The 12632-nt window shown below is 48.7% G+C and overlaps 5 protein-coding genes across 5 annotated transcripts; 1 reads left to right on the top strand and 4 right to left on the bottom strand.

Moving 5' to 3' along the window:
* Positions 1-80: 80 nt before the first annotated feature.
* VE01_06415 (uncharacterized protein) lies at positions 81-2055 on the bottom strand. The gene is made up of 9 exons (XM_018275863.2): positions 1593-2055; positions 1287-1549; positions 1153-1244; positions 957-1111; positions 804-913; positions 673-760; positions 517-631; positions 444-473; positions 81-399 (listed from the first exon to the last, which is right to left on the bottom strand). The coding sequence occupies exons 1-9, from the start codon at positions 1920-1922 to the stop codon at positions 143-145; spliced, it is 1440 nt and encodes a 479-aa protein (XP_018129484.1). The 5' UTR covers positions 1923-2055; the 3' UTR covers positions 81-142.
* Positions 2056-2958: 903 nt separating this feature from the next.
* On the bottom strand, positions 2959-4110 carry VE01_06414 (uncharacterized protein; the record flags this gene model as incomplete). Its single annotated transcript, XM_018275862.2, has 1 exon — positions 2959-4110. One exon carries the CDS (start codon positions 4108-4110, stop codon positions 3232-3234), a length of 879 nt encoding a protein of 292 aa, XP_018129483.1. The 3' UTR covers positions 2959-3231.
* A 1157-nt stretch (positions 4111-5267) lies between these two features.
* On the bottom strand, positions 5268-7190 carry VE01_06413 (uncharacterized protein). The gene is made up of 3 exons (XM_018275861.2): positions 6664-7190; positions 5819-6612; positions 5268-5751 (listed from the first exon to the last, which is right to left on the bottom strand). Exons 1-3 carry the CDS (start codon positions 6835-6837, stop codon positions 5367-5369), a joined length of 1353 nt encoding a protein of 450 aa, XP_018129482.2. The 5' UTR covers positions 6838-7190; the 3' UTR covers positions 5268-5366.
* A 313-nt stretch (positions 7191-7503) lies between these two features.
* VE01_06412 (uncharacterized protein) lies at positions 7504-9948 on the bottom strand. The gene is made up of 3 exons (XM_059463796.1): positions 9782-9948; positions 8162-9585; positions 7504-8112 (listed from the first exon to the last, which is right to left on the bottom strand). The coding sequence occupies exons 1-3, from the start codon at positions 9825-9827 to the stop codon at positions 7600-7602; spliced, it is 1983 nt and encodes a 660-aa protein (XP_059319627.1). The 5' UTR covers positions 9828-9948; the 3' UTR covers positions 7504-7599.
* A 161-nt stretch (positions 9949-10109) lies between these two features.
* VE01_06411 (uncharacterized protein) lies at positions 10110-12140 on the top strand. The gene is made up of 3 exons (XM_018275859.2): positions 10110-10590; positions 10647-10740; positions 10796-12140. The coding sequence occupies exons 1-3, from the start codon at positions 10469-10471 to the stop codon at positions 12071-12073; spliced, it is 1494 nt and encodes a 497-aa protein (XP_018129480.1). The 5' UTR covers positions 10110-10468; the 3' UTR covers positions 12074-12140.
* Positions 12141-12632: the final 492 nt, after the last annotated feature.

The raw sequence follows: 12632 nt of genomic DNA, 5'->3' as shown, positions 1-12632 counted from the left end.
GTTGATGCAGGCAGCAGACTTTATTTAGAGATGAGTTCACATCTAGGCGCAGAACTTGACTTTTAGCCAGCAAACAAATGGTTGTAATTATCTATCCTACGAAGAGAACTTTGCATATTCTGCAGCTTGCATTGGTGGTCATCTATTTCTCAGCTGGATACACAACTATCCGATCTAAATCTGCGCCCTTGATGTCGAAGCCATTCCATAGCCCGCCGACCGTGATCTTGTTGTTCTTCCCCTTTGGAAGGGTCAGCTGGAGGGGAGTGGACAGAATGATGCCCTTGTGCGTATCTCTCTGGTACAGAGTCTGCACGTTCTTGGTGTCGCCATTTACGACGACACTGCTGATGCGACGAAGCTGCCAAGCACCTCCAATACGGTCGGGGCTTCCACCGGCTGCGAAAGTTAGTTTTGGATGGGTGAGGGGGTGATGGGCTTACGTTGATCGCCGAATCCCATATCGTCGGTGTCTGGATTGTCAGCGGAGAATTCGAATAGTGGAGGGGGACATACTTTGATAGTAGAAGGAAACCCATTGTGGCTTTCCTGACCCTTCAATCCCTTCGAATGTCACGGTGCTGTCGTTTCCGGAGATGCCCGCAAGGATGACATTGTCGCTTGCAAAGTTCTGGAAATTAGCATTGTTTGGGAGAGGGGTGGGAGACTCACTGCTTCCTGCTTGAAGGCGTTGCCGGTTGTCTTTGCGTTGATTCCGCGATATTCTTTTCCTTTGATGGCCTTGTATTCTCCGGATTTGCTGTGGCGGTTAGCAAGGTCGTTGGAAGGGGATGGGAACATACACGTCGAGGTCGTAGACGTCGTGCCAAACAACGTCGAGCGTCTTCTTCTTGTCGTTGATGTCCATTGGCAGCCAGATGTATCGGCTTTCCCAGAGAGAGTTGGAGTCCCACTGTCCTGTTAGCGGGGGAAGATGAGAGGTGGGGGAGTCTTACCTGATCACCGAGGTAGAGATACGTAGTTGCCTTCTTTCCCTTGATCTTCAAGGAGAATCCGGATTGCGAGTTGTACGTGCGCGTGTTTAGGGGGGCGACGGTGAATGGCTGAGACCACGGCCCGGAGAGAGAGTCTGCTCGGAAAGCAACGACGTCTACGAATGTTAGAGAGTACGGTTCTTGATGGAGAACTTACTGTTTGGACGGTAGCCGGTCTTGTGGCTCATCAACGCATAGTAGCTGTTGTCCGTCTGGATGATCGTGGGTGCCTCGAGATCGAATTTGTCGCTGAGATGTTAGAGGGGTTGTTGGATGGGAAGGGGAACTTACAAACGGTGAATCACCTCGTCGAGGCCTGTGCCAGTCTCGTTGATCGACGTGATGTAAACATCCCGCCCTTCCTTACGGTCTCCGTTTGAGTAGAGGGAGTAAGAACGGCCGTCTTTGTAATCAGTGAAGATTCCAAAGTCTTGAGACCAGTTTCCGAGGGGAGCAGTCGCATCGACGAACGTGTATGGTCCGCCGATGGTGTCGGAGGTGGCTAATCCTTGGAGGAGGAGGCCGTACGAGGAATTATCGGCGTGCCACCACATCTAGAGGGTTAGTATTGGTAGTAAGGAGAGGACGGGGGCTTACCTCATATTTGTCGAGCTCCTCGCTGTAGATCACCTTTGGCCGCTGGATGATGTTTTTCGGGGAGATGAATGGGTGGTCGGGGATGGGCTGGAGGGCTAGGCCGTGATGCTCCCATGTTGCGAGGTCGTCAGAGCTGTAGACGGAGACGCCGCCGCCTTCCACCTGGTTCTGGGGCTTGTATTCACCAAACCACCAAAACTTGCCCTCTTTGTCGACGGTGACGCCGCCGGCATGGGCGTTTATCAGATTGCCGTCGGTGTCGTGCCATCTCCCACCGGGCACGATGTACTTGGCTTGCGCGAGGCCGAACAGAAGGATGGAGAGACGCATGGTTGCGGTTGGCGATTTGGGACATTATTGAGGCATGTTATATATTCGACCGGCTGGATCTACCCCGAACGCCGAATTGGGTGTTTATCCACATGGCGTTTGCGGGGTTGAGGGGATAGATCGGCGGGGAAATGATGCCAAGATGTTGTTTAATTTTCCGTCGAGTGGGATGTCAACTTGTTATAACTTTTTTTGTTAATCCCTGTAGTCTTGTTTTGAAGTCGCCATCACCAACCACCCATCCCCGCGATGTCAAGCGCCTCGTAATTGATATCGCCAACTATTGTGATTCTCATGTCTCACGAATACATTTATACTTCCTGTCGCTCATGCTCATGATGCTGAAGACACGACCAACTTGTTGTGGTATTCATTCATGACGACTTACGACTGGAATTGAAGTCGCCATCACCAACTCTTGATATTTCATTCATAACGACTCACGAATGGAATTGAAGTTACCATCCCCAACTCTCATTATTTTAATCTCAGCTACTCGTGGCTGCAATTATGGCTGACAAATTTAATTCTTTTCTCTGTTGCCTACGTCAACGATGTGCTTGTCCTGGCTTCCGTCTAGAATCCTGTTGTTCATGGTGCCGTCCATAATCTCTATGGTTCGTGGTGTTGTCCACAATCTCTGTTGTTCACTTTCTTGTCCACAGTCCCCACCCTACGCCGCATCCAATTACCATCGCATACGTTGCTTCACACACATATGGCAATTAAAACCGTTACGCCTGCGATTCCGTTGTTTAATTGTTTCTTAGTTGTTTTCGCTGTTTCTCATGCACAGGTCAAACATTTGTAATCCTACGGCTGCCTGCTTATAAAACCCCGTGAAGCCTGCTTTGAAATCCCCGTAATGGCCTGCCCTAGAGACGGAAAATGAAAATGCCTACTCCTATGATCTGCTCCTGCCACGGGCGATTGCTCTAGGATTCCCGTGAAAGCCTACCTTTAAATCAAAGTGTTACGCAAATGGAGCGAGATTATAATTCACAGAAGGCAGCTACAAACATCACGGGAAGCATTGTATAAAGATTTTGGTTTCTTTTAATTTGAAATCTATAAAGCCCGTAGGCAGATCTTAGCTCGCGGAAAACAAAACAAACGTCGCGATCGTAGGAGCGCCACGGAAGCAGAGAAGAAACATAGTGCCGCAGGCCAAGGATAAGTTGCAAAATGAACAGCGCCACGGGGGAAACAGGAAGAGGAGAAAAAAAAACAGGAACAGTGCCGGAGAAGCAAACGCTTAGTGATGCCGTGGGACAAAACGCGCCGTGGTGCCGTGGGATGCAGAGCTCATTTAGGCGTCTATGAGGAGGCGGAGTTCATTAATAGACTCGTACTCCTCATTGATGATGTCGGTAAGCCCCCTGTTGAGGTCGTCCATACGGCGTTCTGCAACGTCAAGGTTGAGGGTCCTCTTAGCAAGCCGGCAAGCCTCACGGGCCGCAGAGATTGCCCTGTTGTAGGCGTCCTGGAACCTAGCATCACGCGCGTTGTCAGCAGACTCGGTGTCGCGGGCATCGTATTCTTCATCCGCGAAGTCGACAACGGAGGTCCCCTCGTAGGGTCCCGCGGTGTTGCTGCCGTCGTCAACAGAGTTAGACCGGTGTGCGATGCTCATGGGGCTTGGCTCGCGGGAGGGATGCTCTGCGGCAGGAAGATCAAGTCCAGAAAAGCTCGGCGACGTTGGAACGTAGTCCTGTTCCAAAGCACGGCGAAACTGCTCCGTAGAGCTCGTAGTGTTCGTCATCCCGCTCATAGAGACGTTCGAGGTCGCCTTCTCAGCGGCTGGAGGCGCGAGGCCATCGTCCCATGGGGAGGTCTTATCTTTGATGCGATCTTCCCGTGGGGCGGGTCCGAACTCAGCATCGATGAGCGAGGAGATCTCATCCCTTAAGGTGTTTCGGGTAGGGGCGAAGAACCCCGCGGGAAGGGGCTCGGAGAATCCTGCGGCGAAGCTCGGCATGGATACAGCGCGGTTGTGACCCCCCCAGCCTACGGGGGCGGGGGTGAGGATGTTCCTCATCCCGTGGGTTTGGCGGTCAGCCAACGGGATCCTCTTCGGGATGCTCAAAATCTGCAGCGGCTGGTTCTCTGCAAATTGTGGAGTTGACAATGGAGACATTCCTACGGCAGCCTGGCTGAAAGAGGTCGAGCGCGGCAGGGGGGTGGTCATCTGCGCCACGGGTGCTCCCGCTCCCACCCCACCTTCGAACTTTAGGTGCAAACCCACAGTCGGTGGGATTTTATATCGCGCAGTAGGCGCATTACCTTCTGTATTTGTATTGTAAAAATAAACTATTTGTATGATTTATGCATAGTGTATTTCGCAGAGTGACTCGTAGTAGTGTAGTTCGGTGACGCTTGCCGTGGCAGCAGTAGCTTTCCCTACTATGCTAGCTAAAATCTAAAATTTGAAAATCAATGCGCCGTAATGCGCGACGACTACATTTTTCTTATATTAATGACGAAGATACTACTTTTTAAGACAAATTTAATAGTGCCATTTGCGAAGTGATTGTTGTATAAGTAAAGAAGTTATTAGTGTTTTAAGATTTGTGCGCATGTACCTCGTTGCCATGCGTCTATCGCCCTTATGTTCTTAGATTCGTTATAACTTTTCATAAGCTACATTTGGAATTCTTATAATATGTTCCCACGCCCCACCGCCTCGATTCCCTGCGATTCCCCTGCTGTTCTCTTCGTCGTCGCATTCCCTGCCTTCTCCTCATCATCATCATCGTATTCCCTACTGTTGCGAATCCCCGTCGCGTCTACTGCTGTTCCCCGTCGTGCCCGTCGCTCTCTCTGTTCCCTGCGGTGTCCGTCCCAGTCCCCGTTCCCCTGCCGTGCCCGTCTCTGTTGCAAATCCCCGTCACCTCTGCGACTGTCCCTGTTCCCTGCTATGTCCGTTGCTTTCGTTATTCCCCGTAGTGCCCGTCTCCATCGCGAATCTATGTAGCCACAGCTACTGTCGCTCATCCCTGTCGCGTCCGTTCCTCTTGCCGTTCCCTGTCGCGTCCGTTCCTCTTGCCATCCCCTGTCGCATCCGTTCCTCTCGCCATTCCCCTTCGCGTCCGTCCCTCTCGTTGTTCCCCGTCACGCCCGTTCCTCTCGTCGTTCCCCTTTGCGCCCGTTTCTCTCGTAGTTCCCCTTTGCGCCCGTTTCTCTCGTAGTTCCCCTTCACGCCCGTTCCTCTTATCTATCTTCTTACTTATAGTTACTAGAAATTAAAAACTTAATAAGTCTTTTATTTCTTGATTTAAAAACTTTAAAAAAATATCTTTTAACTCCTTAGAAGTAAACGAAACTTTTAGCTTCTTAGAAATATTTTTTTCTATTTTCTATTTTCTATTTTCTATTTTATTTTCTCTTTAAGATATTTAAATTCTAAGATAGAATATTTTAAAGTTATAAATGCAATTAACTCTATTAAAGCTCAACATCCACCTCCCTTCTATCCTTCTCGAAGTCCTCCCATATCTTCTCCGCGACTGCTTCTTCACTCAGCACCTTCCATCCGGCAATCGCCATCCCCTTACTGGTTACAACAGCCAAGTCATGCGCTTCGTCCGTACCCGCACACGCGGTGAACCCCGGCGTGTGATTGTACGCCCCCGGCGGGCACGGAATCGCAAACCCGCCGTGGAAGGAGGGTACGACGTACGAGACATTTCCCTGGTCAGTGGATCCTGGGCCAGGCTCGGTGTTGGAGAAGTCGCAGGTGACGGGCGAGTTGATAGATGGTAGGGACATGGCTTCTGCATAGAGAGTGCAGATCGTGCGGTTTGGCCGAAGGTCGGCGTACTCGTTTTCACTGTGGCAGTTTGCATGTCAGGTCATAGCCATATCTGCCCCGGAGAGGGAAAGAAGAGAGCACTTACACCTCGTACTCAATCTCACATCCCGTCGCCGTCGCCGCCCCGTCTAGGCACGCCTTAACCCTTTTCTCTAACGCGGTAGCCTCTTTCAGCGTCGCACTCCGCACATAATACTCAGACTTTGTAAAACTTGTGATAACATTCGGCACTTTGCCCCCATCCAAAATAACAGAATGTATCCTATCATATGGCCTCGTCTGCTGTCTAAGCATGCTAACTCCATTATAAGACAGCACCACCGCATCTAGAGCATTTCGTCCCTGATACGGCGCCATCGCCGCATGCGCAGGGCGTCCCGTGTAAGTAACATTGAATTTCTTGTTCGCTAGGGACGTCCCGTATGACAGTCCAGTAGGCACGCAGCAGCCATGGCCGTCATGGCTCTTTGGCGCAGGGCGTGGAGGGCCGGGGTGCACCATGAGGCAAGCATCGACATCCTTATAAGCGCCGGCGTCGATAAGCTTCAGCTTGCCTCCCCCACCTTCTTCAGCAGGGGTGCCGTATAAGCGAACGCGTCCCGGGAGATTGGAGGCTTTCAGGGCGGCTGCGAGACCGAGGAATGAGGCGATTGAAGATGTGGCAATAAGGTTGTGACCGCAGGCGTGTCCGATGCCCGGCAGAGCGTCGTATTCGGCGTTGTAAACTACGACTCGTCCGCCGGTACCGACTTCACAGGAAAATGAGGTGGCGACCCCGAAGGCGTGGGGAGTCACTTCGAATCCGAGAGAGTGGAGAAGGGCGACGATGTTATTATGGGCTTGGAATTCTTTGTAACCTAACTCAGGGTTATCGAAAATCTGCTTCGCATGAGACTTTTATAGATCACTTAGGTTTGGTTGTCTACTTACCTTCTTGTTAATTGCTCGCAGCTCGAAGTCATAGCCATTGATTGTGTTAATAATAGTGTCTGTGATCGTTGAAGAATCTTTTGATAGGACTGTAGATTGTCGTAATCCAACAGTCCCTTCAATAATAGGAGAGTCGACTAGTTTCATTGTTTCTGTATCTCGGACCGATTGCATATAAATGGCACTTGTAGGCAATGGTAATGCTGAATTTGATGAGAGGTCTCGAGACGATAACAACTAGGGATGCAAGGCTCGACAATGATGAATTGATTGAGAAAGCACTGATACTTGAGAAACCCTCATAATTTATACTTTTCAAACCAACGGACTTCACCTTAGGTTAGTCCGCTCTTTGTCTTCATATCCGAAGACTATTTGGTCGGCTGTCGAATGATTTAGTCTCGTCTGAACCATTGGTCGAAACTCTAAAGGCAAGTAGTAGGTCGAAAATCATCGGCAATTGCGGAAGCTGCTTTCTAGGTAACGTCGCCATTGAGATAAATAAAGGAGAGCCGACGAGGTCGACGTCCATTGTTGACTTGAGATCGGTTTACATCATGATTGGACGATTTACGCGACCCTAAAATGGTGTATTTTGCTGGTCGCATGCGGGATTAATGCGGACTACAGGGTTGCGATAACGAAAAGGCTACGGAATGAAGGCCGTCGTGAATAGCATGATGCTATCCTCCGTTGGTCACTTTGGCACATACAACGGACTAGAGTGTGAGTTATAATACCATGTGCCGAAGTAGAGGCGGATTAACAACCTGTTCTCATTCGAGTCCGTAAAATCTGAATTCGTTATACACTTATGCGCATTTTCAAGTTTTCAAATGTAAGATTAAGACGTTTGATTCGGTTCGAGGTCATTCTATCATAAGTGCCGAGATCGTCTCGCCTACCTCGCAGACATTAACCTATCTCATTGTCATTTTATGCTCCACCCTCAACAAGTTGACCAAAACACACACTGCCGTCAACCATAGATGGCAGTGGCTGATGTTCTCCACCAGTGAGTGCAGTCCCCTCGCCACACATAATTTGCCTAACAAGTGGTATAGAAACCCTCCTTCCAGTCTTATCCTGTATTTCCAATATTCTCTTGAATGCACGTGAAAGCCGCATCTTTTTTAATTTAGTACGAATCCACTCCTTGTGAATTCCATCAGAAGTCTCAATTCCAGCTATAAACAGGGGCCACTGAAAGCGTTCAATCATCTGACTTTGTTGTTTCACTGAAAACGAGCGCTGAGCAATCTGGAGAATAGCAGTTAGAGAAGACTGAACTTCTGGTGGGGTAATGGCAGACACGCCATTACAGTGAAAACATCTGAACTTGTAGATGCGCAGGGCATAAAAGTTCGACACCATGTAATCCGCGTTTATCATGAGACGCGAGCGTGGCTGAGTCGTGATAGTGGTAAGCCGGAAGAGAAATCTAGAACGCTAACATGGCTATTAGACGCATTATACAGCTGGTCTGGATATTACTGACCTCTTCAAGCTTCATAAGCTTTGCTTCTATTGTATCCGAATCGCCCACAAGGATTGACGACCGACAGACTTCATTGACTTCGGTGTAGAGCATCATAACTTCATAGAGGAACTTGAGAATCGGTCCATTCTCGATATCGTCGACAATCTCACTCTCTGGATAGTCGGGGCCCCATGCTGACTCTAGGTTCGTCGTTGAACACTGATATATTTCATTAGTCTGTTCCGGTTCAGCACATAAATGGCTAGCTAGCAGGCCTCCAAGTCCTCGAATGCTAGCGGCAACATCTTCATAAAATATCCAGACAATGAGCCGCGCGAGACATTCTTGTTTGTCTCGGGGTAGGCAAACCCTAGCAGTAACTTCTGTAGAGGATATACAGGACAGTAACGACTTGGTACATAATGTATCCAGGTTGTACCTTTTGACATACTCACAGACAGCATGACTGAATTGGATCATGGCATCTGCGTTAGTATTCTTCTGCTCAGCCATATATTTGTACAAGAAGAAGAATGCCGTCAGTACATTCAAATAATCTGGCTCCGCGCTTGAATTCATGGCCTCTATGAGAAGGTAGACACCTGCCCTAGAATGTCCTCTCGCTGCAGAACAGATATCAGCATCATAATGTTGACTCGCTCCCAAGTTCATAAGAGAGGCGGCGATAAGAAGATGCATGACCATCGGAGTTTGCGACCCATGGCGCAGCATAACCATATGAGTGGACCAGCGCACATTTTTCGTCACCATAATTGTTGGGAAGTGTGTTTTGTAGTAATGAAGCGCTTGTGTTTCAGCGGCCGTTTGTGCAAAGGACGGTGATAGAACTATATTTTGCGTGGAGAGGCCAGGGCTGAAAATGTTCAAGGGACTTGTTAGGGTTGCCAGCCATGGGGCAGATAACACGGTTGCCCTATGTTCCTCGTAAGCACCGAGAGATGACTCGCCATTGGCGTCAACTTGTAGAGGAAATAGGGGTCCACTAGAAGATTCTGACGGACTTTCGTCAAGGTTTGCCTGGGCAGTAAAGTTGCCAATATCAAGAAAATCTGAGGGGAATCCCAACTCTTGATACCAATCGTCCAATGCTGCAGCAGTGTTCGTCCCGCTATAGGTAATAAACTCTTCTATACCTGTCGTTCCGTTCGCAGCGAGTATTCTTTCCGCAGGCATACCAGCATCATCAGTTATTTCTCCCGATGTTGTACCTCTGCTATAATTGACATCAATATCGAGGTGAGCATAATGGACGTTTGGTAAGATCTTCTTTGGTGCCGGCCTCGGTTTCGATCGCGCCTTATCTCTCCCTCGGGACTGAGATGCTGTAGCCCATTCACATTTCAGAGCAAGGCGACGACAACGACCACATGCTGATATTTGTTCGTCGCATTTGACCTTCTTGGACCGGCAGGTGAGGCATCCTGAGCGTTTTCGAGTCAACAGATGTTGCATAGCAGGTATTGACACAGAAGAGTTGAAACGAATTGCAATTGCAAAAGACGTCTAAACGACGGTATCTCCCAGAAAGTAGAGGAGTTCAAAGCTAGTCCTGAATGCTCAAAGGCCTGCAAGGCCACAGGAAGGCCATGTACGAGAATCAAACTGGATCAAGCATACCTTTCTTGGACCTTACTGGGGTGGTTTGCCGACGAATCTCGTCCATCTGGATATACGACAGGAGACACTAATGACAGGAGTATAGATCAACCTAAAGAAAGGTCAGCTGCAAGGCCGTGGAAACAGGCGATGACAGAGTCATTGTCGTCGGAGTCACGTTATCTTAGAGATATCGTAAAAAGACACTAACAGCGACAAATAATGCGGGGTACGCGGGGAATGCGGGGTGATCAAAGAAATATCATTGGTCAGAAAAAGCCGACCGCTTACATCAACCAATCATCTTTCTAGGAAATTGAGCCTCCGCAATCTCGACCGCCATTACAGTCGAGCGACTACTCTCGAAGATATAGATTGACATCGGGGCTATCCGCTTTTCATCTGAAGGAGAAACCGAGGCTAAAGACCTAACTTCGCCGAGATTCAAGCCTTTCTTTCCCAAGCACACCTCCCGTCGTGGGAAAAGCTTCGGTTAATGAGTATCTCTTTGACCATTCTAAGCAAGCCACGGCTCATAATGTGGTGTGGATGGATCTGAGAGCGAGATACCAATCTAGGTTCACTTATATAATGAAGCATCTCATCGCTATCTTGTCTATATTTTTATGCTCACACTTAAACGAAGCGAAAATTCTGCTGCTTGTTTAAAGTAATATCTCCATATCGCTTTCCCAAATTAATACCACAATGGAGAAGGGAGAGCTTGATACTGCAAGCCAGATCGTAACTGAAAGTAAGGGCGAGTTTGAAGATTCGACTTTGATCACTGCAGCCGAAGAAAAGGCTTTGGTTCGAAAGATTGACAGAAAGTAAGTTCATCTATAAGCTCACAAACACTTACCGTTCGACACTTACACCTCTTAAGCCTCATGCCATTGCTTCTCATCTCCTACATGCTTCAATTTTTCGACAAGACGACATTGGGATATACCGCAATTCTGGGAATCCAAGCAGATACTGTGAGTCTCCTTCGGCTGGTAAGAGTCAATGCACAGAAAATTAACACATTTGAAGCATTTAAAAGGAACAGACTACTCGTGGGTCTCTTCGATATTCTACTTCGGCTACTTGATTGCCTCCTACCCTGCCTCTCTTGCCTTCGTAAAATTCCCTCTTGGAAAGTTCCTCGCCGTCTGCGTTCTGTTATGGGCAGTCATCCTCATCTGCCACGGCGCTGCTATGAACTTCGGCGGCCTCATGGCTTTACGCTTCCTTCTCGGCGTTTTTGAATCCACCATCTCGCCTGGATTCTCTTTGATAACAGGCCTCTGGTATAAACCCTCCGAGCACGCATCCCGTCACGGCTTATGGTTCGCTGGAAATACCACTGCCTCTATCTTCGGCGGACTGATAGCATATGGTATCAGCCACATAAACTCTTCGATTTCAGCGTGGCGCTGGCTGTTCATCATCTTTGGCCTTATTACCTTCGTCTGGGGCATCGTACTCTTCATCTTCCTTCCAGACTCTCCACTCAACGCCCGCTTCCTCACACCAGACCAACGCACCTACGCTCACCGCCGTCCACAGCAAGAGGCACACAGCTTCAAGACCACCGAGTGGAAGAAAGACCAATTCCTCGAAGCCCTCCGCGATCCCAAGACCTGGCTTCTCTTCTTCTACACTATTTGCTCAAACATTCCTAACGGTGGCTTCACCAGCTTTAGCGGCATCATCGTAAAAGGTTTCGGCTTTGACACTTTCACCACACTCCTCCTTGGGATGCCTGGCTCTGCATTTGGCCTTTTCTACGTCCTGTCGTCCACGTACCTCGCTCATCGCTTCAAGTACTCGCGCTGCATACTCATTGCCGTGCTGCAGCTCATTGCCCTAGCTGGCTGCGCGATGGTGTTCGCACTGCCCACGCCAAACAAATGGGCACGTCTGGGAGGAATATGGCTGTTCCCTGCCTATGCCGGTGGTATGCCTCTGAGTTTTTCCATTATAGCCTCTGATGTCGCCGGCTATACAAAGAAGACGACGGTGTTAGCTATTATGTTTATTGGATACTGCGTAGGGAATATTGTCGGACCGCAGTTATTTTTTGCCCACGAGGCGCCGCGGTATGGAAGTGCGTTTGAGGGGATCCTAGTGTGCTTAGCGCTCTCTGCGGCATTCATCTTGGCTTTGAGGCAGTACATGGATTGGGACAATAAGCGCAGGGATAGAGAGCAAGGGGTGCATATCGACCCAGAAGTGAAAGGGTCAGAGAGAAGCACCGAGGAACATTTGGTCGAGACGGGTTTGGATGAGACGGACTGGATGAACAGAAAATTTAGGTATCATCTGTAGTCGATAGGGATCTCGTAACAAAATCAATGGCTGGGATAAAATCAAAGATGAGACGACAAAATAATACACCGATAATAACTTACCATGCGTTTACGAAACTAACTTTGATGTTTTCTCAAAATCGCATAGGTTGCATCTAAAACATGCGCTCTTAGCAAGCCTATGTATAACATTGACTTAAATTCTAGGTGTTGGGGTTTTATCACGGGACCGATTAGGGTCGTCATCGATATTTCCCTAGAGCAGCACCATCGCTGTAGTGTTACGGCTAGGGTTTTCGGCGACACTATCACCGACGCCCTAAGTATAGTAGTAATGAACATGTTAGCAGTTTAGCCGCCCTTAAGGTAGGGTTAACATTAGGTAACGGAGTTTTCTTAGGCACCTGCTTCTATAGGTACTAGAGAATTCCTAGTTACTTAAGAATTACTAGGTACTAGACAGATTAGGCACCTAACTCTTTCTAGGTACCTAACTATTACTAGGTACTAGACTATTTATAAGCACCTTCTTATAAGATCCCTATATAATAGAATAGTAGGAATAGTAAGAATAGTAA

Source organism: Pseudogymnoascus verrucosus (assembly GCF_001662655.1).
Source record: "Pseudogymnoascus verrucosus strain UAMH 10579 unplaced genomic scaffold scaffold_28, whole genome shotgun sequence".
NCBI lineage: Eukaryota > Fungi > Ascomycota > Leotiomycetes > Thelebolales > Thelebolaceae > Pseudogymnoascus > Pseudogymnoascus verrucosus.
This window is presented reverse-complemented; position numbering and strand designations above follow the sequence as displayed.